Raw genomic sequence first — 24,876 nt, 5'->3', positions numbered from 1 at the left:
TGATTATCAAAAATTGAGATCCATCTTCTAAGTGGTCGACCATAAAGCGAGCCCCAGAGAACTCTCTCAGGGGCCGTTCTTCCCTGACCCCTAAGAAACTTGCCATTATACAACTTCCCGCCCTGATCCCTGCTCCCCCTGGACTGAGAAAGCCCTTCCTCAACATATGGGCAGCCGGAATTCCAGCATCCCTCAGGGCCCAGCTCCAATGCCATTTTCTCCAACACCCAAGAACAGGACGCATTACAGGGGGGTCCAAGACCACAAGCCCTTTCCAATGACCATGAAGGCCCAGGAAGCATAAGCCGAGCTTGGAATGATGATGTATGAGGTGACTGTGCCCTGCCTCCGTCAGATCCCTAAAGACATGCATGTCTAGATGCCCTTTCTCCTCTTAAGTCAAGGGGAAATATCCCAAGGCTCACACCAGGACGAGGGCCTTGGGGAAGGGAGCCAGGAACACAGCAGTTGGCCTGGAGCTGACTGGGCCCCAGGACTCTGTCCACTCGCCCACTCGCAGGGGTGAAGGCCAAAGATTAAGTGTGACCAAAGCAGACCCCTGTTTACTCATTCAATAAATATTCACCAGGTACTCAGCTGCTGGAATTATAGCAATGACCTAAACAGACAAAAACCCTTGCCCTCATGGGCTTCCCATTCTCACAGGGAAAGACAGACGATAAAAAAGCAAACACATAAGTACAGAACAGGTTGGGTGATTACATTTGCTGGGAGAATCAGGGTGATGGGGGTGGGGATGGGAGGGCAACTTTATTCAGGATGATCAGAAAAGTGTCTCTGACACAGTGACCAGAAGGAGAGCAGAGGCCACGTGACCATTTGAGGCAAAGCATTCCATTGCAGGCAGAGGAAACAGCGAGGGCCAAGGGCACTGTATTAGTTTCCTTTTGTTTCTGTAACAAATTACCACAAACTTGGTGGCTTAAAACAACACACACATGATTACCTTACAGTTCCAGATGTCAGAAGTCAAAAATGGGCGAGCAGGGCTGTGATCCTTCTGGAGGCTTCGGGAAGAATCCATTTCGCAGCTGTTTCCAAGGGCTGCCCACATTCCTTGGCTCGAGGCCCTGAATCACTCTGATCTCTGCCACCCTCACATCTCCTTCTCTGCTTCTCCCTCTTATAGGGACCCTTGTGATTACATTGAGCCTATCTAGATAATCCAGGGTCATCTCCCCATCTCAAGATCTCTAGCTTGAGGCCATCTGCAAAGTTCCTTCTGCCATGGAAGGCAAAGAGTCACAGGTTTGGGGATTAGGACATCTGGGGCAGCATTATTCTGCCAACTCCAAGCACTAAATCAGGAGCGTGCCTGGCAGGTTTGAGGCCTGGCATGCAAGGGGGCCAACGTGGCTGGACGAGGCTAATGCCCTGAGTCAGTGGAAGACCTGCTCCTGAGCCCCTGATGTCCACACACAGTAGGGATTTCGGAGAAAGATAAGCTCAAGAGTACGGTTTCTCGAAGGCAAAAAGAGACTCTGGGCCACCCACATGTTTGCTGTGGGGGCCGTCCTGTGCACTGTGGGTTGTTTAGCGGCGTCCTTGGGCCCCCCCCCCCCGGATGCCAGCAGTACCCTCTCTCCAGTCACGAGAACCAAAAACATCCCCCGAGGGGGCGCAAAACCCGCCCCCACCCCTTAGCGGATGATGGGATCTAACATGTTTTGAAAGGAGCACTTGTCTGAAAAAAAATTCAGACCTGGCAATTTAACTAACCAAAAGTCACACAAAATTATGCTGAACTGCACCATCACTGCAAAAGTGCACCATTCTCACCAGGGAAAAAGCACATGACAACTGAGAGAACGTCTTTGCCCATCACTCCAGTAAAATTTACAAAGAATGGTGATATTTAACGATGATGAGGAGACACAGAAATCAGGGCTCTCAATCGCCATCGGTGGCAGTGTAAAGTGTATAAGTTATTTTGGAAGACGATTCACTGGTATCTATCCGAACTTTGAATGTACATGTCTTTAGACCCATACATTTCCTTGCTATGTATCTGTCGAAGGAAACAGCCATCTCTGCAAGGCTGGGGACTGTAAATAGATGTGCACCATTTGTGAAAAGGAAAAACTGGAATCATCTAGATGTCCATCCGTAGAAGATGGCTATAACCGTTATAAAAGCTATGCATCATATACTGTATTTGACTATATTGAGCTTAATTTATTTAAATGTTTAGGTAAAAACTGGAAGGTTTCACAGCAAATCATTAATGGTGAGAGGTAGGATTAGAGAGGAGGATAAGATGGGACGTGTCTAGTGATCGCATCTTTGACAAAAACAATGTATTCATGTATTATTTATGTGTACATAGATGTACAAGCATATATGTGCATGTTTCTGAACCCTGTGTCTATACATATATGTAGTGTGTGTGCACACCGCCCCCCCCCCCCAGATACTGCCTGGGGTATCCCCACCCCCAGGCAGAACCACTGGCATCCTCACATATTTCTGTTAGCTGTGGGGGAGTTTATCTCCCAAACAGGTTAAAGACCATATTTTAAAAATTTTTTTTGGCCGAGCTGCACGGCATGTGGGATGTTAGTTCCCCGACTAGGGATTGAACCCGCGCCCCCTGCACTGGAAGCATGGAGTCTTAACCACTGGACCGCCAGGGAAGTCCCAAAGACCATATGTCTTTATGACATCACATAAACCCAGAATTTCTTTGAAATACCTGGAACAGGGCAGGTGCTGGGCAGAAGTATAATCTCCCAGCCTTCCAGCAGCTTCTCTGCCCACTGCTGCGGGGTGTGTGTGAAGCTGCTGGGGTCACCCACACAGATCTGCCATGGGGAAATGAGGCAGAGATGGCCCGGCTAAGACGTCACAGTCCTCCAGCACAGGGCAGGGGTCCTCGGCCTCAGCACTAGTGAATTTGGATGACTCTCTGCTGGGGGCCGTCCTGTGCGCTGTAGGATGTTGAGCAGCGTCCTTGGTCTCCACCCACTAGATGCCAGGAGCGCCCACCCCAGAGCTGTGACAACTAACAACATCTCTAGACACGGCCAGAAGTCCACCGGTGGGGCGGGGGGGTGAAGTTGGGCCGTCGTACCCCTTCCCCCATTCCCCACCCCACAATTGGGAACCATTGTGCTAGTGGGAAAAGAACAAGGCAGTGCTTGTGGGAGCCAACCCAGGACGTCTTTACAACGCATCTCTGATTTCTAAATGCGGCCAACGCAGCCCAGAAAGGCGTTTCTGAGAAGCCCCTACTGTCCCACAGAGGCTGAAGCGCTGGGGACAGGACCCTCCTCTGCAGCTGCAGTGCATTTCCTAACAAGGTTCTGGTGACCTTGAAATACTCCTTCCATTTAGAAGATACTGATGAAGTGCAGTGTCCTCCCCTGCATAATTTTCTTAAATAATGGACTTTCCCCCCAAATGTATTATCTCGATATTTAAAAGGTTACTCACTCTGTACCGACATCATCTCTGGAAAACAAAGAAATCACTTGCTGTGGTTGGTAAATGTCACAGCAGAACAGTAACAGTGATGTTAAGTGTAGCAACCGTCAATTTTCTGCAGTTTAATACAACACAGCAAATTCCCATACCCACACAATGCAGCAGAAACATGCAGGAAGGAGCCAAGGAATACTGAGGAGAGACAGCAGCGGCTGACAATTGCCAGCCAGCGAGCTCCTGAGAAGGGATGCGTGAGGCCGGGGAAGCACGTGCGGGGGGAAGCGGTCTGCATGGAAGTGCAGGGCCCGCCTTGAGCACATCAAGGACATCGTGAAGAACAAGAGCCGGGAGGACCGGGCAGAGGGGCTTTGGGCAGAGGCCGCAGCAGCTCAAGCCGGCCCTCCAGCAGGGAGTCAGATGATCTGCTTCTGTTGCTATTTTTACATTTGCTAAAAAGGTAACAAAGCGGATTTCCAGACATCCCTGAATGATACACCATACTGAGCGGGCCCGACTATTTCGCTTCCAGAACTACGCCCTCACCCTGCTTGGAATTCGTGCCTCCTCCCCCCGCCCCCAGACAGCAGTTCATATGTGACTAAAGAAACGTTTTTGTGAAGCGTTCCATATTTTTAAAAAAGAATTAAAAAAAAAAACTTTTTGAAAAAGATAGGCTTCACAGCTTTCCGAAGCACATATTTTGAAATAATTTGGTTTTAAGACTCTTTCCAGAAGGCACAAAAGAGAGAAAGTCCCTAAAAAAAGAACATGAAAGCTAGGGCAGGGTCAGAATACTGAACACGGTGCACATGGGGAGAAAGGTGACAGGCTGAAAACACTGTGCCTGCGAGGCCGGCAGCCGCCTGGCAGTGCCGCCCATGAATCCCGGATGAGACCAGGAGGGAGGGAAAGACACATTTTGAAAATGCACAAACAAGGTCAAGTCCCGATTTTCAGAAGGCGGGTGATGGACAACACAGGTCAACAGAAGCGACTGACTTTCAATTCTCTCCATCAAAATGATGTAGATTAGGTACCGCTATCACCCGTTGACCTAATCCTTTCTAAACTGTCTTTTAACCCAAGATACGTGGCTTTTTCTGTTAACCTATGGAATAAGCAGCCACATATTCAAAAACCAGGTTTGCTTAAGCTGGTCTGAGGGACTGATGCTCAGTCGGAAGGCAGGGAGGGGGTTCTGAGCTACCTGAGAGGATAAGGAGAGCCGGAAAAGTCTCTGTTTTTATTAAATCCCGTCTTCATAACTGTTTGCAATATTGAGAGTTTCACATTTTAATGCACATGAAATTTTGTCACACGTATTCAGAAGCTACACATAAATGAGGAACCTTAATTCTGTACTCTATCAGACACTGCTTTCTGATAAGAAGTGGATAAATCACACATTGGAACTCCGCAAAACCGCTTTCCACAGGAGAAAGGAAGTAAGCAGGAGGCAAGGTTTGAAAAAGGAGCTTCTTACCTCTTTCTGGCTTCCTCATACTGCCAGTTAAGCCTGACTCGGTCCACAAGCCTTGTTTTATCATCAAAGACGAACTTTGTGGAACAGAAGAAAGAAAAAAAATGGGGGGGACACATTAAAAACATATTTTCAAAATAGAAAATTCACTTAAACTTCCAGCAACAATGAAGAATATTTTAATTTGCCTCCCAATTTCCATTTTCCAAAGGTCTGGAAGGAAACACACCAAATAACAGCTGCCACCTCTGGTCAGTGGAGGTTGGGAGTGGGGCTGGGAAGACTTTTGCTGTCCCAACACTGGTGGATTTTTTTTTTAAAAACAGTGGAAGTATATTCATCTAATGTGCGATTCCAAGCAACAACAACAAATTAAGCTTTAAGAGAAATAGGGAATTCCTCAAAGTTGATACAAAAGCAAAAAAATTCATCCCGCCTAGTGTAGTATATGCTCTCATTCCTCAATAAACAAAAAACAATGGTGTTCTCCTAAAAAGTCACAAGATCTGAAGAAGACAGACTAGCTGTGTGAGCTGTTGGCTACGGGACTCCTTCGACTGCTATGCAGTCCGTCAAAGAATCAAAGGTGAAAGGACGGAAGGAAGGCACGGAAAAGCCTGGGACTGGACGCCTCACCTGAGGAGTCAAGAGTTGAAATGAGGAGCTCTGATGCGATCACTAGTTGTACCTAAATATTTTCATACCAATTACACTGAAGCCAACAAATTCCCAAACAAAACAAACAAGACCTGTATGAGAGGTAACTGCAGCTCACCTTGATTACTTCTTCCTTCATTCCTGGAAATATATGACTCTAGTTTCAATAAATCGGCTCCATCTGTAGATCTGACCTTACTCGGCCATATCTTACGGCCACTAAGTCTTTATTTTTTTAAATGACCTCGTGTTGACAAATATTTGGAAATATTCTACTTGTATGAGTGGCGATGAATTCACTGACACGAGTTTTGAGACAGGTCAATGGGGAATTTCCTTATATCTTTATCGCCTTGAATGGCAAGAAGAAATGCCTTATACGAGACTAAGCATTCGCCAATGAGATGTGTCACGATTTTACACATTTCAGTAGCCTCACCCAAGGCCTCTCTCCACAGTGTCCTCAATATAAATGCATTTAGGCTGCAGCACCGCATCTGCAGAAACTCTCTACAATGGAAATGAGCTACTTGTCACCTTGTTCATTAGAGACCCCTAAAGCTGACTCATCATCAAGACAAATAAATGTCATTTCTTAAACCTCTTCTCAATGCTATTTATGAACCTCTAAGCTCTGATTTTGCACTCTTCTGTGAGAATAAAATGGACATTTTAACTTAAAAAAAAAAGCCTACAGCCAAACAGATCCAACAGGTTCCTGCTTCATGGATCCTACATAGCCCTACAACATGTATTCCAACTGCTAAATTCCAACGTTAGGCTTGTACTGCTTACAAATCTGTGCTTGCAAAGCCGTGGGCTCCAAAAGCATGTTTGATTCCATCAATGCCCATCCCACAAAACTAACTCAAAGTGATAACTACGTGAGGTAGGCAGACGTCTAAGATGGCCCCCAATGTCCTTCACCTCCTGGGATTCATCCCCTGTGAAATCCCTTCCCTTTGAGAGTGGGCTAGACCCATGACTTGACTCTAACCAACAGAATACAACAAAGATGATGGGAAGTCATCTCTGTGATTAGATTACAAAAGACTGTGACTTCCTTCCTGCTGGAGACTCTCTTGGCTTCCACACTGTGACAAAGCAAGCTGCCGTGCTAGAGAGGTCTATATGGTAAGGAACAGAAGCCCTCAGTCCAACAACCTGTGAGAAACTGAATCCTGCCAACAATCATGTAAGCCTGCAAGTGGACCCTTCCCAGTCAAGCCTTCCGATGAGGCTGCAACCCTGGCTGACACCTTGACTGCAGTTACTTGAGAGCCCCTGAAGCAGAGGACACAGCCCAGTTTCCTGATCCACAGTATAAATGTGAGATAATAAAAGTGTGCTGTTTTAAAATGCTAGGTTGGGGATGTTTTGTTATGCAGCAATAGCTAACTAATGCAGTTATACCCTTTTGATATATTTTTCTATAACATGATGTAGTAGAAAACACAGAGGTTTAGGGATCAGAGACATTGATTCAAACCCAGACCTGCCTCTTCCTGGCTACATGACCTTAGGTAACCTGGCACCTTGACCCCCTCATCAGTCAAAAGAAGATGGAAACCACTACTTAAGTTGAGGTAACAGCCATGAAGCTGCCAGGGCCAGTCCCAGTAAACTCATAAACAATGATAATTTACTGCTGAAGTTATTATAGCTGTATAACCAGCCACTTCCCACCTGACATTTTTAGAAAGTCTTACCTAAATCATTACAGAACCTTCGATCTTACCTGTTGCTCTCAAACTAGTTAAGAGTCTCTAAAAATTCTAATTCTAACCTTATGTTGAGCAGCAATGAATTATTCATGGAATTCAATAAGTATCATACTTCTTTCCTTCTCTCATGCCAAAATCTTTAGGCAAAACTGCCAGACATTTTTGACTTACAGATTCTTCTCTGTTTTAAACCAAAGATACCTAGTCAAAAAATGTCCCAGTGTACTTTTGAGAACAATGAAGGGAACACAGCAAACAGGGCAGTTCAGGACATCCAAGACACAGAGGCATTATTTCCTATATTATACTCCCCTCAAAGAGGCACTATTTGTCGACATTTTAAAATATCAGCTAATTATTTAAAATCCAGAGTTTTTTAGTCAATGGTTTTCCTTTCTTTTTGTTTCTTTTTATTTATTTAATTTTAGGAAGGCATTCTGCATTCCATTGATATTTCATCTTTATTTAGTAAGCCCTAAGAAAAAGAAGCCATCCAAACTGTTTTTCCATTTGTAACAAATAAATGTAAAACTTCACTCAATGACATTACAACAGTAGTGTCTTTAAGTAGTCACCACCCTGCTTCAAATGATGGTTGCCAATTTTGTTTTTGTGGCTAACTCCAGGCTTTATTAATTATCAAAAGGGGCATTATGAAATTCTTCCAAGTCCCAAACAAAATTAATTTCAATTCAATTCAATTTCCTGACATTCTCTTAGAAGAATAAGAAATAGCATCAAAGTATAACCCAAGAGTGACATAGCCACAAAGCCTCTGAAAATCACTGGTCTAAGCCAAAGCTCAGCAAACTATGGCCCGAAGGCCAAATCCGGCCCACCACCTCTTTCTGTAAATAAAGTTTTATTGGAATTTTACTGGAACAAGCCCCACCCACCCGTTCACATATGGCCAACGGCTGCTTCTGCACTATGACAACACAGCTGAGTAGCTATGGCAGAGACTGCATGGCCAGCAAAGCCTAAAACACTTATTATCTGGACCTTGGCAGAAAAAGTTAGCTGATCCATGCTCTAAAAAGTCATATGTCTGCCAAGAAACATCTAGACTCAACTCTCAAAAGGATTCTGCCTTTTTTAAGAATCCGAATCACAAGGATAGAGGTAACAAGCCATTCAATTGCCTCCCAGGCCCCTGAACCTTCAAGATGGCTGGATGTGAAAAACAATATTCTTTCTTCAAACTTAATGGCACAAAAGCCAAAACATTTTTGAAGGGAAAGTGGAAAATTTAAAGAAATGGGTGACGGCCACACGAAAGCAGTCCTTTTCTCTCTGGGCACACTCGGTTCCTCCCCTTGCCCAATGAGCGTACCTCGCCGATGACCTCGGTCTGAGACCCAGCATCGCAGAACTGGTGAGGCAAAGACTCGCCCAGCGCGCCTGCACTGGGAGGGAACTCTTGCAGAGGGTCGGTAAGAGAACAGCTATTCCTGAAGCCATCGGTCAGCTTGGCCAGGCTCTGGAACAGAATGAAACAAGAGACTTGAGCAGCGATGGCGACGCTTCTCTTCCCTTTCACAGCGGTCATTTTCTTCCTGTTCCAGGTCGGCAGCTTCATCACTGGAGAGCGGGCCGGCCCCAACTCCATTCTCATGAGATTCAAAAAGAAATGTCGATCAGCACATGCACCTTTCATGAAACTCGTAGTAATTTAAATCAGACGGCAACTGAGTCCTCCTGGCAGCATGTGAATAATATAGAGAACAACTGTGGTACCATTTTTACTGTTTTTTAAACCTTTGTGTTTCCTAAAGAAAAAATAAGCATTCCCTCCAAAAAAGCCAAATTCAAAATAGAGAGTAGAAAGGCAGTTGCCAGGGGCTGGAGGGCTGGGGGAAATGGGGAGACGCTGGTCAAAGGGTACCAAGTCCCAGCTGTAAGGGGAATAAGTCCCCGGATCTCGTGAACCTCATGTCCGCAGCATGGTGAGTATAGTTAGCAATACTGTAGCGCATATTTGCAAGTTGCTAAGAGAGTAGATCTTACAAGTCCTCACCATGTAAAAGGAAAGGTAACCGTGTGACGTGATGGATGTGTTAACTAATTTTATTGTGGCAATCATTTCACAATAGATGTGTATATCAAACCATCACGTACACCTTAAATTTATACAATTTTAGTTGTCAAGTGTACCTCAATAGAGCAAAGGGGAGGGGGGAAAGTATTTCCATCCAAAATAGTCTATCAATAAATAAGTCCAACAGAGATGAATGCCGCCTTGAGATCTTTAGTACCACACAGAATGTGAAAACAGCTCCCAGACGATATTTACATATTCTTATAACCTGGCTTTTCAGTCGTAATGCTACAGGGTCAAAAGTCATCTTATATGGATGTCAGTTTGCCAAAAATTAGAGTAAGCATAAATTCTGGTACAGGGAACCCTTTTGGGTGAAAGTTACAAGAGAAATCAGATATTCTAAGATTTTTAAAAGACCTGTGAAAAGCAACTATACCCCCATAAAAAGAAATCTTAAAAAAAACAGGAAAACATGAAAAAAAATTTTTTTAAATAAAAGACTTGGGAATGCATTCACGTTCAGCAGATATTCCTGCAGACGCTAGACGCCCACGTGCAGTGTACCCCAGGTAGCTGCCTCTGGATCTAGACAAAGGCGTCTTGGAATGGGCCAAGATTGCTACAGTCAAGAAAGATGAAACAACTTATTTGATTTTACTAGATGAAGACGTTGCCTGTGCGTCTCCCTGGAGCGTCTCAGAGAAGATGCTGGGGTCTGAAGCTTCTTCCAGAAATTCTATCGCCAGCCTCCGTGGTGGGGAACCCACTCGAGGCAACGGGGTGGCTTGGCCAGCTCTGCACTCTCAGAAAGAACGGGGCAGGGACACCAGCTCCACGTCCCGGGCGAGGCCTCCATGTCCCTGGGGTGAAGTACCACCTGGTTCACGCCAGGGTTTGGGCTTGGATCACATGGGTGATGTCCGCAGAGCGCCTCGCCCAGCGCGGCACACAGAGGCCTCGGCAGACGGCAGCTGTTCTCCTTGCTACCAGGCCTCGGAGAAAATCTAACAATTGACCATTGACCTCTCATGACCTGGAGATACAGGGCATCTGAAAATACAGATTTCTGGGTCCCAACCCCAGACAGTCTAATCCAGGAGACCTGGGGTAGGGTCTGGTACTCTGCAATTGAACGAGCAGCCTAGGGACAGTCCAGCCTCACGCCCGTGACGTCAGGAAGCACCGCCGGGCAAGGCAGTCATGTGCGCGCCTGCTGCACTCGGCCTACGAGTCTGAGCTTTGCTCCCATGTCCTTCTGTGTCTTACGTGCTACAGAATCGAGACAAATGCCTCCCAGCACCAGGTGCTCACTCGGTGTGCTGAGCCGAAAAGAGAAGCCACAACAGAGAGCATCAGATGCATTCCGGCACGGAGCAGGAGCCCGGCATAGGAGCCCGGCACGGGTCTCTGCAAAAACTCAGCTTTTTCTAAAAATAACAGAAACTACAGGAGTTCAAGGGGCAAAAAAATAAAGCAATATAAAGCTACAATGAAAAAAAGTCTGTCCTCATGGTGGAATACTGTGCAGCCATATCCAGGAAGGAGGGAACTCTGAGTGCAGAGACGGGAAAAGGTACAGGGCCTAAGAGTTAGGTGCGGAAGCTACCGCGGGGCAGCAGGCACAGGCCCGGCTTTCTGCGAGGGCAGCTGGCCACGTGTTCACACTTTCAAATGTCTGTATAAACACTGGAAGGGTGTACAAGAAGCTAATAAAAGCAGCTACAGGAGGTGAGAGAACGGGGTGACAGCAAGACTCTTACAACAGACGCTGAATTATTTCGATTATTTAACAATACAAATGTATCACCCATTGTTGTGGCCTGAACTGTGTCCTCCAACAAGATATGTTGAAGTCCTAACCCCCAGAACCTGGAATGTGTGCTTATTTGGAAGGAAGGCCTGCAGAAGGAATCAAGTTAACATGAGGTCATGCTGGATTACAGCAGGTTCTAATCCAATGATCGGTGTCCTTATAAGAAGAAAAAAATTCATACACAGAGACACAGGGGAAACCATGTGATGACAAAGGCAGAGACTGGAGTGATACGTCTACAAGCCGAGGAACACCAAGGACTGCCAGCAGCCCCCAGGAGCTGGAAGAGGCAAGGACGGAGCTTCCCCTAGAGCCTTCAGACAGAGCGCGGCCCTGCCGCACCTTGCTATCAGACTTCTGTCCTCCAGACTCGGAGAGAATAAACTTCTGTTGTTCTAAGCCACCTGGTTTGTGGTTCTTTGTCATGGCAGCCCTAGGAAACTAATACGCATATTTTAAAATATTTATAAATATGTATACACACATATACAGAAGATATCATATATACATATATATTATACATACATGTATGTCTTTAAAATATGTATGATTATATAATAAATATATAATATATATAGTAAATATATACATATATATATATTTTTAAATTTTTAAATAAAGTTAAGAGACAAGCAGGTGGGCAGACAGACAGACGTGGGCTCTGAAGGGCACCTGGGCCTCTTACTTGCATCAGGTCCCGCCTCTCCTTCTCGCCTGTACAAATGGCTTTCTTGATGGTCCTGAGCTCGCTCATTATAGCCTGCGCCTCATCCAGTTTGTAGTTGGTGTGAGCACTTGACATCTTACGATCAATCCTGGTTCGAAAAGAAATATGAGTCATTCTATGCGAGATTACAACATTCTATTAAACAATAACAACCTAAAACTTAAAAGCTTCATAGAAAGGTGGGAAGCAGTTAAAAACAATGTTTTGACAAAGAAAAATAAAGATCCCATAAGACCTTCCTTGTCTGTGGTGAACACCAGATGAGACTGGTGGTGGATGGCTCCCTTTGCGCCACGAGCATATCCTCTGCAGGTGAGCACGTTCCAGGCAGGGTTCCCGTGTCCTCTACTAATGCTTAGGCAACGAGTTCACTGGCCTAAAAATTTCCTGAAATTTTAAACTTCCCTCTCTGACAGCAGGATCATGTCTTATTCGTTTATCCCCAGCATCTGGCTTAGTGGTCAAAAATGTCTATCAAATAAACATACAAATGAAATCTGTGTACAAGAAGAATATATGGGAAACAGCAAAAAGTAGTGAACTTTCAACAGGGACACCCTGTACAAAAGCTGGAAACTCTTATGGCTCCTCTGTCTTTCTTTCTTTTATTCTGGTTCTAATTTATCACTCTCTCAATCTACTACTCCCCTTCTATTCAAACATCCATTCATCCTTCCTTCATGCTTCCCATTCAAGCTAACTTCCTTCCATCCATCCTTCCTTCCAGCCAGCCCACCCCTGGGCGCACACGGCCTGGTTCTGGGTGGTGGAAGCAGAGCGCTGACCGAGACTAGGCTTGGCTCTGGCCTGCAAAGAGCAGGCAGCCTCCTGTAGCTCGTCCTTGGTCACATCGTCCATACCTAAGTCCTAAGCCTTGGAAGCCCTCGGGGCTGAAGAAGAGACTTTGGTCCAGAAACAGAATGAACTCCTTCTCTGGAAAGTCACCAGCTTGCATTTCAGGTTCCAGATCCACCATGACACAGATTCTAGTTCTAAACTGCTTCCCCCACGTTACCCGAAAATCCAGATCCTTAACGGCCAGCCCAAACTCCTTTATGTTCCACTCACAAGAGCATCCTGGCATGCTGGTGAGTACAAGTGACACTCCAGCTCTACAGTGGGACCCTGGGCAAGACACGTCACCTCTTTAAACCTCAGTTTCCTCATGCCTCAAATGAAGACACTAAAAATGTCCCTCCCATTTAATGAGAAATGTAAGAAAAGGGCTTACTTGGCAGAGACCTGGCATATAATGTCTGTGCTGATTATTATTATCAGGATAATGCTCAGTCTACTTACTCATGGGAGAAAAAGTTAAAAATTCACCAACTCCAGGGCTTCCCTGGTGGCGCAGTGGTTGAGAGTCTGCCTGCCAATGCAGGGAACACGGGTTCGAGCCCTGGTCTGGGAAGATCCCACGTGCCGCGGAGCAGCTGGGCCCGTGAGCCACAATTACTGAGCCTGCGCGTCTGCAGCCTGTGCTCCGCAACAAGAGAGGCCGCGATAGTGAAGAGGCCCGTGCACCGTGATGAAGAGTGGCCCCCACTTGCCGCAACTGGAGAAAGCCCTCGCACAGGAACCAAGACCCAACACAGCCATAAATTAATTAATTAATTAAAAAAAAAAAATTCACCAACTCCAGTACTTGATTATCATTAACAAATTCCTGGCCACAAATGTCACAACTCACAGCAAAACTCAGCACCAGAGCTGATCTGAGCTATCAGCACCATTGGAATGAGAGAACAAGCAGGAAATCATTCCCTCCCTTTGGAATAGGGCTTCAGGGCTCAACAGCACTGCTATGATTGCCATCTGCAACAAACAAAATAGTTATGAAAACTGGTCCCGAGTCCTCTTCCTTGGAGAGCGGATACAGATGCACTGGGGGACCCCACACATTGAATGGTGACACCCCTACATCCCAACATGGCCTGGCCATGTGTTTTTCCATTTTGGCTGTTCTATGGAGAACCAGGAGTCTCTAATGCAAGGCAGGAACAAAGGCCATCCATCTCCCAGCACTGCATCTGTTAAGGAAGCGGCCCAGCTTTTCCTGCAGAGAGAATCTAGACTCATTTATGTAATAATATCTCCTTATATCCATCTTCTGATAAAAGGCTTTCCAATACATCTCATTTAATGTCACAAACCACAACCCACATCGGTTGATGAAGTCTGTAGAAAAGGGTTACATCATTTCCATACAAAAAACCCAAGGCCAAAAAAGTGTGATTTCTCTGTAACAGTTAATGACCAATGCCTTTGCTAACCAGGCCTACTGGCTCCTCCAGAAGGAGAAATACAGCAAGTGGATCGTCACCTGACACTGACACCCACGTAGAGAAATGAAACTCTACCGCGCTGAACAAAATGTTTTCAATTCCTTGACCATCAGTGCTAATCAAATGGTCACAGAGTATAGACACACACCCACTGTTAAGGCCGCAACGTAAGATGCTAACCACATCAGCTCCAGCTTCGTACTTAGGTCTTGTGACTTCCTTATAGCTTTCAGCAGCTACAGAGCCTAAGTGCAGCCATCAGTAAAGCCAGGCACTGGGCCAGCTGCCTGTCAAGGCACCAGCATCTACAATGGGAATGGCCGCTACCTGGAGGAAAACGGGCCCCGATTCCCGTCAGGGAGAGGGACCAGCAACCCTGTAATGCCGCTCATCGGCAGACACTGCAAAGCGCCTCGGAGAGCGAAAGTTCAACGTTAAGGCCACGGACCTGGGCCCTGACCTCAGCTCCACCCAGGTGGCTCTGAGACCTCGAAAAGGAATGAAGATTGACCGAGAGCAGCTGTTTTCACTCTGCCCCGAGGGTGTCCTGGCGTGGTGAGCTGGAGTAAAGGGAGAACCCACACAGGGCTCGGGGACCCTCACCCCTGCTGCGGCAAGCCCCTCCCTGTGCTCCATCTCAGACAGTCTGCTTCCACAGAAGGTGTCATTTGAGGGGAAGGAAAGGGGAAAAGACTCCACTGTTAGAAAGTGTGAAAGCTATTAGAGAAGATGATCTCAAAGTTCTAGGAATCTCTGAAACACTATTGTTTAAAAACAGTTATGTATTATTGTAGAATATATAATTATGTAAAAAGTTATTATTATATAAATATAACCTTATATAGCCATATTTTATACAGTATATATTATTTGCTTAAATTATATAATTATATAAATAGCATATTAAAATAGTTCAGTGTATCAAGCACCCACTACTAGGTGACAGAGTCTTGTTGCATGCTTCATGTCTGTCATCTCATTTAATCCCCTCAACAGTTTTATGAGATGAGCATAATCTTCTCAGACTTTATAATGTCCCAAGAGGACAAGCTAAGATCTGGCAGAGCCAAGATTCAAACCTACATCTCCCAGTTGTCAAGTCCGAATTGGATCACCAGGTGCAGCGATGGCCCTTGCTACCCCCTGGGTGCACTCCTGCTCAGAGTGGCCAAGATAGGGTCCATATGCTTTATCATGTAACAAAAACTTCAAAGGACAGGAACCCTCTTCCACTGCATCTGCGAAATTCACTTATTTGGGAGTTTTCTCCCTTTTTCCAAATTCCCTCTAAAACTTTGGTCAAATTCAGAGGATATACTCAATGATTTGGTACTTCCTAAAATATCAATATATTCCATTACATGAAGAAAATCATAACATCTGTGACTGCCAAAGAGCTTTTCCTTTTTTTAATTTTAATTAAGAGCTCAAAACAGTGCTTATACATCTCAAGTAAGATGACGGAAAGTTGACAAGGGCTCAACAAAAGGTGGCATTAGTAAGAACACAAGTTATTATGCAGTGCGACGTGATGTGCATGCTTCTGTCCCCCCAGCACCCACGTGCTGGAATCCTAATGCCCAGGGTGACGGGATCAGGAGGCAGGGCTCTTGGGAGGTGATCAGGTCATGAGGGAGAAGCCCTCATGAATGGGATCAGTGCCCTTATGAAAGAGGCCCCAGGGAGCTCCCCTGCCCCTTCCGCCATGTGAAGACACGGCGAGAAGATGGCCATTCGTGAACTGGGAAGCTGGCTCTCACCAGACACAGAACCTGACCATGCTGGCACCCTGATCTTGGACTTCCAGTCTCCAGAACTATGAGAAATGAATTTCTGTTGTTTATAAGCCAGCCGGTCTATGGCACTTTGTTATAGCAGCCTGAATGGACTAAGACCCAGTGTAAAAAAAAACCCCAGGACACAGACCACACAGCCTTTACTTTTCACCCCTCAACATTTTGCAGCAGCTTCAGGAAGGTTAAGTGACTTGCTCAAGGTCACACAGCCAGTAAGAGGCACAGTGAGCTTCACACTGAGGCCCCTCACACCACACTTATCCGCTTCTGTTGCCGGGCTAGCAGTACATTCAGGGTCAAGGCCTCCAAACTCACACTGTGTCAGATCTGAGGGCCACCCACAGAGCCAGTCAGATGTTGTCCCAAAGTAAACTGGTGCTCTTTACTGGCTGCCTTTGAAAGAAACGGTTAGAGAGAAAAGAAGGCACAGCTTCAAATGCTGACCGCACACCGCTAAGAAGGCATCTTCAAGATGATTCTCATCAACCTCCCCCTCCCACTGCCCTTAAGTGTCCATAATTGTTGTTCAACTTAAGATGTCAAGAGAAGGGCTTCCCTGGTGGCACAGTGATTAAGTATCCACCTGGCAATGCAGGGGACACGGGTTCAAGCCCTGGCCCGGGAAGATCCCACATGCCGTGGAGCAACTAAGCCCGTGCGCCACAACAACTGAGCCTGTGCTCTAGAGCCCGTGCGCCACAACTACTGAGCCTGTGCTCTAGAGCCCGTGAGCCACGACTACTGAGCCCGCATGCCTAGAGGCCATGCTCCGCAACAAGAGAAGCCACTGCAATGAGAAGCCCACGCACCGCAACCAAGAGTAGCCCCCGCTCGCCGCAACTAGAGAAAGACCACACGCAGCAACGAAGACCCAACACAGCCAAAAATAAATATAAATAAAATAAATTAATTTAAAAAAAAAAAGATGTCAAGAGAACTGGTCTGACAAAAGTAAAACCAAATGGATTCTTAAACCCACATCTTGAAGAAAAGGGCTGCCAGGCCTCGAAAGATATTCCATGTTAATACCACACATTACAACCCCCAAGAATGAGAAGTGTTGTTACAACTCTACCTTTTACATCACCAGCCCTGGCAGGGGGCCTTGGACGAACCTCACAAAGCTTCCGGCAGCTTTCTATCAGCAGCCGGTCCTGCGTGGAACGCCAGACCCGTCCCATGACGGGAACAACGCTCTTTTTGTTTCCGCCCCCATTTCTGTATGTTTTACTGTTATGTGAGGAGCGCTGGCCTTTTAGCACGGGCTGTAGCTTCTGTGCCACGGTAATGGGATACTGCTGGTCTAAGCCTGCGCTAACTGTGAACAATCCCGTTCTCTTCTGAAACCACTAAATCCCCTCGGACAGAAAATGCTAATTCCGAGATCTGATGCTGCCTCGTGGGGTATCGGACGCTCCGCAGCGTGCAGTCACTCTCTCTTACTGCAGGAGACGCACGGGCTTAACTTCATCACAGCATCCCAAAGCGGGAGAATGTCCTCAAGCAATTAAAAGGCTCAAAGCAAAGAGGCTGAGCCAGGGGCTAAGAACACACCTCACGGAAAGCGGGTACTGGCACGTTTAACGAGCACCCCTTTCTGTGATCTGAGCAGCAGTGATAGAAATAGGATTTCTTAAAACACAATGTAACACAGTAAGAAGCAGAGAAGGAAACGCTAGAGGGCAGTTAATAAGAAGGCGCCTGGGCCGATGCAGTGACCTCCCCGATGCTCGCAGCCCTGGCCCAGGGGGTCCCGGTGTCCCAGGAGCAGTGCCGCACGGCCCCCGGGCTGGTCCCCTCACCCCGCCAAGCCCTGCCCTGCACCCGGAGCTGGCTGCACCCCGAGGACCGAGTAGAGAACCAGGCCAAGTCCGCATCCTCGCACAGCGTGACACTAGGCGAGGACACAAGACGACAACAAAGAAACCACCGGGTCAGGCAGCAACTGGTGGTTCAAGGAAAACGAAGCCAGGTGCGGGGATAGAGGGTGGGGAGAGGGCTGCTTTTTAGATACAGTGGTGAGCAGGGACCTTGGCGAGATGTCATTCGTCCAGAGAACTATGGAAGGGAGGGGACAGGCACGAGAGACTTGGGGAGAGAGTTCAGGCACAAGGAGCTGCGAGTTCCAGCGCGGGGTGACGCAGGTGAGTGAGGGGGAGACTGGGGGAACGAGGTGAGGACGGGGGCCGACTCATCTGCAGTCTGGATCATACTCTAAGTGAGAGAGCCACCAGGGGCCACGCAGCGGAGACACTTTACAAGATCCCCCACGGCTGCTGTGAGGACGAGGAGCCACCACGTCAGCACTCGGGGACGTTACAGCTGGCACGGCGGGAAGAAGCCCCAGGGGCACATAAGCGTGGGCAACTCAGGGTGAAGTGATGTTCAACGAGCTTCCCGGTTGCAGGACACCTCACAGTCGAACAGGAGGAACATTCCAGACGCCCAGGAGGTCTAGCGTCACTAAAGAGGGAGCTCTCCCCCACCCACTGGCGCATCCAGCACGTCCTTGGGCATCACCCATTTGGGAAGCTGCGGACATTCTCATTCTAGCTCCTCCCCCCTCGCCCTGGGTGCTAGCCATGAGTTACATGAAGATAATTTTTCAAAACAAGCTTCAGAAACCTTGGGGCCGCGATACCCAGTAGCTCTCTCACTGGAAAAGTTTGATTTTTCTGAAGACTTTCATGACTTGTAAACGTTGCTCCTGTTTTCTGAGGACGTTTATAAAGGGCTTCAAGAGAAATGCAAATTACAACGACACTGAGACACACTATCTCTCACCCATAAGACTGGTAGAAATGCAAAAGCGTGAGTGACAACGCATTCTGCTGGCCACGCGGTTGGAACAGGAACACGCATCTACTAGTGGTGGGAATGCAAAATGGTGCCACCCTCCCGAGGAGAACTCGGCAATATCTAAGAACACGACCAATGCCTTTACCCTGTGACCCAGCAAACCCACCTTCGAGAACTTATCCTGAAACCTCTTGTGTCTACACGTGCACAGCATTAGGTGAAAAGCTGACGGGAAACATTATAAATGGATGTTGTCAGGCTGACAATGCCAGACCCCACTGATGATCTTCACACCACACAAAAAAAGACACAACCAGAGAGTGTGCACCTCCTGACCAAAGGGAAAAGAAAATGAAACTGAACTTGAGTCAGATCAAGCCTCTCGGATTAATGACACCCGTTTACATAAATAGCAGGGGACGTGTTAAATGACGTTGCGCACGTTCACGCAGCAAAATCCAGTATCAGGGCAATTCTCTGGGACAAGCAAAGTAGCTTCTTCAACAAATAAGATGTCAGCAGGAAGAAAGGAAGGAAAAAAGAAAAAAGGAGAGGAGGGTAGAGATTAAGAGACACACTAATCAAACGTACGGTGGGGACCTTGTCGGAACCGGGACCCAAACAAAGCAGGGAGATGGGAACACTTGCTGGACAAAGGACAGCATTAAGAGATTACTACTAAGCGGCACAGGTATTATAGCTATGTTTCCAAAAGGAGTCCGTTACTTTAGGAGAGACATTTATGGATGAAATATGACTCTGGGATTTGCTTCAATAATGCGGTAAGAGCTTGGGCGATGAGGCCGTGTGACAGACAAAACAAGACCGGCCATTGTGTGGTTAGTTGTTGAAGCAGGGTGAGGGGTACAGAAAGGTTCCCTTATACCATTCTCTCTACTTTTGTGTATATTTGACATTTTCCATCATTAAAAGTTTATATACATTATACACACACACATGCATTCTATCATTAACCCAGAGAATGTGTTCACGGCCAGCTCCCATCTACAAAAATTAACAACATACATAGACTTAAAAAAAAATACAAAAGGTCCTTTTTTCCTCACTTGGACCCAAGCGTAATGATGGATTTCCTTGCTAGCCAGGAAAGTTCACCAAGATAAACAAGTCGAGTTTAAAATGTTATAAGTAGCCAAACTCTCGGTGAGGTGCTCTGGAAAAAAATACATGGGATATTCTGGGAAGCAAGAACAGCAGAAAATTTTCTGGAGGAAAATCTAGGGTCTCTGCCTTAAATCGATGTTGGCAATAATATCTGAGAAGCCCATTTACATGTAACAGCTCACGTATTATCTGTGCTCAGAGTTAGGATTTTACAGTAGGGGTGGGGTAATCACATTATCGATGCTTACCAGAGGTTTTCCAAATTTCTCAATAAATAATACCTGTCTGCATGATTTGATCCAAACACAAGAGCCAATCTGCAATGCCAGATAAATAAAGAGGCTGTTTTCATCTCACACATGGCCTGTGTAACTCAGAGGAAGGTATCAGTCTACTTTTCACTGGCAAAGTATTTTAAGCACGGCACAAGCACCCTTGTTTCCTCTCCTTCCCGTGAGCTCGTGTCACAGCACAGAGTGACCGACCATTTGCAGTGACAACACAGCAACCAACTAGAAGCTGCCTCTCGAGGCAGCTCCATCTGGAAAGCTGCGCTGGGTCGCCCAGGACCAAGGCCAGGTCCAGAACTTTCCCTCAGGCCACCCCTCAGCCTCCACTGGGGAGGGTGGGTATCCAGCAGGGAGTGAGGACCGTCCCCTTGGCAGGGGGCATGTTTACCATCACTAAGGATTCTTGCTATGGAAAGCAGAAAGAAGATCAAACAGCACTGGCCCTTCTCTCTGCAAGTGCTCAACTCATACTCCGCTCCGGCTGCAGGTGTAAAGCTATAACTCTTCCCAGACCGGCTTCTGCTTCCCGTCCAATAAACCTGGAGAAACTGAGGCCGCCTTTTCCTAGTCTTAAAATGACCTTGACTACAAGAGATGAATTTACTTCCTAGCAATGCTAAGGGGAAGAAGGGGTTTTCTCTGTCACCTGAGCCCTGACATCTCTGATTTCTGAGAGTGTTCAGTCTTAAGCTGACATTGCAATATAACCATTGTCTTCACATAAAGAAATGGAGGTGGCCAGTGTGTTGGAGGCCAAGCAGAGGAAAAGGCACCGGGCCCAGCAATCCTGCTACAGAAGCCAGAGCCAGTGGGGAAACGTGCCGGCCGGGGATCCCCTCTGAGGCTCGGGGATCCCGCGTGACCTCAGTGTTCCTGAACCGCCCTGAAACCCGATCATCTGCACCAGAGCTTCAGCGAGTGGGAGTTAAATTAACTGCATGAGGCCCAGCATGAAAAGTCAGTATTATCTAGAGACGCTGGGAAGTCTTGATTCACCCTGATGAAGAGAGAAAGCTACGGTGTGGCCAAATGAAGGAAGGAAATCAACCTGCAATTCAACTGGACAGTCCAAGCAACTTGTGAAGGCCTGCCAAATTAAATGATTTGCTTCTGCTTATTTCTGATCCAGCCCTTTAGCAGAAGTGACACAGGAGGGCACGGCCACAGTGCACAGAGAAGCACCCAGCAGGCATGGCAGCATCTGGAGGCGGGCAGGGCTGTATGGCGTAAAATCACAGAACAGGTATTGCTGCGCCGGGAAGCACCACAGCAGATGGACAAAATGAGCAACAAAACCAGTAGCCGATACTGAAAATGCAGCTTGATTTGTTTAAGCAAAACTTTTTTAAAAAGCTGTACTGCTTGGGCGGCTGGGTCAACTGACCCGAGGGGACGGTCGAGCCGATTTAGGCCGCTCTCTGCCGCCTTGGAATCACCGCCACCACGGCCATTCGGTCGCAGGGCATCCAGCAGCTGCTCCAGGCTGAGAAGCGGGCCGCCAAGGAGGTGGCCGAGGACCACAAGCAAAAGAACTGGAGGCTGAAGCAGGCCAGAGCAGCAGCCCGGCTGAAACTGAACGGTACCGCCTGCAGAGGGAGAAGGAGTTCAAGGCCAAGGAGGCCGCGGCTCTGGGATCCCATGGCAGTTGCAGCACTGAAGGGGAGGACCCCCAGGAGAAGATGACCATCCTCCAGACCTACTTCCGGCAGAACAGGGATGAAGTCCTGGATAACCTCTTGGCCTTTGTCTGCGACATCCAGCCAGAAATCCACAAAAACTACCACAAAAACGGATAAAGGAAGAAAAAAACCCGCCTGTTGTTGCATGGATTGGCATTTTCGATCCCTTCATGGAATATGAAGCTTTAGCAAGGCTTGAGTTAGAGTCTTGCGAAAAGTCGTTAAATTATTTCTGTATGTTATATAGTAGGTCCCTTCACTTTTTGCAGAACAGCAAATCTAGCTTCTTTGTACAAACTTAGAGCTTATCCAAAGATTTTTATCTTTTTTTAAAAATTTATTTATTTATGTATTTATTTTTGGCTGTGTTGGGTCTTCATTGTTGTGCGCGGGCTTTCTCTAGTTGTGGCGAGCGGGGGCTACTCTTCATCGCCGTGCGCGGGCTTCTCATTGCGGTGGCTTCTCTTGTTGCGGAGCACGGGCTCTAGGCGCACAGGCTTCAGTAGTTGTGGCTCGTGGGCTCTAGAGCACAGGCTCAGTAGTTGTGGCGCATGGGCTTAGTTGCTCCACGGCGTGTGGGATCTTCCCGGACCAGGGTTCGAACCCGTGTCCCCTGCATTGGCAGGTGGATTCTTAACCAGTGCACCACCAGGGAAGTCCCAAGATTTTATCTTGTTACCTCATATTTCTTGGAAATTTAATGGGTATACATTGTCTTCTTTCCTATGCCTTTTCGCTCAAGCAGCATATATATCAATACTGACTTTTTCTTTCTTAGATGTAGTTAAAAAAAAATTTTCTTAAGAAAGAAAGAGATGAATTTTTTTCCCCTAAATCTTTCTTGAAGGTCAGGGGCTTTATCTATGAAAAAGTAGTAAATAGTTATTTGTAACCTATGTAACGCAGCAGCCAGCCTTAAAACAGTCCTTTCCGGCTAAGAGTTAGAATAATGGATACTAGTATCATTGGGCTGCTTTTAGTTTCTCTTAATCAAAATTACTAGATGATAGCCCTACTATATAGCACAGGGAACTATATTCAATATCCTGTGATAAACCATAATGGAAAAGAATATGAAAAAGAATGTATATATGTGTATAACTGAGTCACTTTGCTGCACAGCAGTCATTAACACAACATTGTAAATCAATTATACTTCAATAAAAAATAAATTTAAAAGATTACTAGATGATGGAATTCAAGAACTTGTTACATGTTACTACTTGGTGTACTGAAAATCATTTAAAAGTAAAGACTCTCTGTCATGCAAAAAAAAAAAGAAAAAAAAAAGCTGTACTGACTAGGGATAATTAAAGGAACTCCCATTGTAGATCCAAATCACCAGAGAATGCGTGCGCATGCGCACACACACATGCTGCTACAGGTAGTGGTAGAGAAGGCAAAAAGCTGACTGTAAGGTTAAAAGCCTGCAGCTCATGCTAAGCACATGGACAGCTTACCAAACCCTGCCGCATGGGGGACCTGCAGGGGGCATGGCAGTGTCTCAGGGCCAGAAAAGCCAAGCTCCTCCAGGCAAGACCCAGCTCACCTTTCTATTGTGTCTCCCTTGGTGTCTATAATATGTCCTTAATAAAAAGAGGACAAACGAATCGTCAACCAAACTAATCCTGGGTGATTAACAAAGTGAATCTCAACCTCGTGTTAAACAACAGGGTTTGACGTGCCCGTTAATTACCCTTTATATGAGGTGGGATCATTACCTCTGTCAAACACACTCTGTGTTACCTCCCTATAAAGAGTAATACTGCAATCACATTTGACACACTGTCATTGTGTCTGCACACAGGATGCGAGAGAGTGGCACGCTGCCCACATTTACCAAGAAATCGTAGCCACTCGGATTCCTGCCATTTGCTGAAGGCTGACTATGTAGCAGGCACTGGTGCTGCCCTCGGACAATTTAGCCCAATGATCACTGCTATGGACTGAATGTTCATGTCCCCCAAACTTCATATGGTGAGCCCTAACCCCCAATAGGATGGTATTTGGAAATGGGGCCTTTGGGGGTGATTAGATTTAGACGAGGTCATGAGGGTGGGGCCTCATGAAGGGATTAGTGTCCTTAAAGAAACAGAAGAGACACCAGAGACCAGAGCCCCGCACCCAAAAACAGCACCATGTCAAGACACAGCAAAAAGGCAGTCATCTGAAAATGAATTTGCCAGCGCCGTGACCTTGGACTTCCAGCCTCCAGAACTGTGAGAAGTAAATGTCTGCTCTTTAAGTCACTCAGTCTACAGTATTTTGTCAGAGCAACCGAGCTACGACAGTCCCCACTGACACATGAGAAGCGTCAACACAGAAGGTATGAAGCACAAGCCCAAGTTCAGCAAGTGAAACCAGGCTCTGAATCAAAAGGGAAGATACTTTGGACCAACAAGCATACAATGCCCTTCCTTAGGAAAATTAATTCTTTCAGACCACCAATGTCACCATTTTGTGAGAAGTAAATGTCTGCTCTTTAAGTCACTCAGTCTACAGTATTTTGTCAGAGCAACCGAGCTACGACAGTCCCCACTGACACATGAGAAGAGTCAACACAGAAGGTATGAAGCACAAGCCCAAGTTCAGCAAGTGAAACCAGGCTCTGAATCAAAAGGGAAGATACTTTGGACCAACAAGCATACAATGCCCTTCCTTAGGAAAATTAATTCTTTCAGACCACCAATGTCACCATTTATAAAATAACTTCTGTTCATTGAATTTGCTCACTTCATATCACTCACAAATGATAAGAACTTCATCCCCAAACTCCTAGTAGGGATCAAGTTCTAACTGTAAAGATGTCAATTTGATAGGAGGAAGACCCGTAGAGCAGGCTGCCTAACGGAACGCACTGTGAGGATGGAAATGTTATCTGTGCTGCCCAATGCAGTGGCCACTAGCCCAGTGGTCCTCACCCTGGGACAAACGTGCCCTCCAGGAAACACTTGGCAATATCTGCAGACATTTTTGGCTGTCACAACTGGGTGAGAGGGTGCTACCGGCATCTAGG

At 46.6% G+C, this 24,876-nt stretch overlaps 1 protein-coding gene and 1 pseudogene across 6 annotated transcripts in view; one reads left to right on the top strand and one right to left on the bottom strand.

The window, feature by feature from the left end:
• Nucleotides 1-24,876, bottom strand: part of LOC309652864 (protein WWC3-like) — a 129,993-nt gene that overhangs the window by 45,332 nt on the left and 59,785 nt on the right. For all 5 annotated transcript variants that reach the window (XM_082446947.1, XM_082446946.1, XM_082446948.1 and 2 more), the window contains 3 exons: nucleotides 11,845-11,974; nucleotides 8,639-8,785; nucleotides 4,928-5,001 (listed from right to left, as the gene is read on the bottom strand). In XM_082446947.1, the coding sequence (XP_082303073.1) occupies nucleotides 4,928-5,001; nucleotides 8,639-8,785; nucleotides 11,845-11,974 (351 nt within the window). The remainder of the gene's footprint in view (nucleotides 1-4,927; nucleotides 5,002-8,638; nucleotides 8,786-11,844; nucleotides 11,975-24,876) is intronic.
• Nucleotides 17,694-24,311, top strand: LOC309652704 (V-type proton ATPase subunit G 1 pseudogene; annotated as a pseudogene). The gene is made up of 2 exons: nucleotides 17,694-17,939; nucleotides 21,592-24,311. The product of its transcript is annotated as a V-type proton ATPase subunit G 1 pseudogene (transcript).

The sequence above is a fragment of the Balaenoptera physalus genome, assembly GCF_965194825.1.
Source record: "Balaenoptera physalus genome assembly, chromosome: X".
NCBI lineage: Eukaryota > Metazoa > Chordata > Mammalia > Artiodactyla > Balaenopteridae > Balaenoptera > Balaenoptera physalus.
The sequence above is the reverse complement of the archived record's forward strand: the minus strand, read 5'-3'. Positions and strand labels throughout refer to the sequence as shown.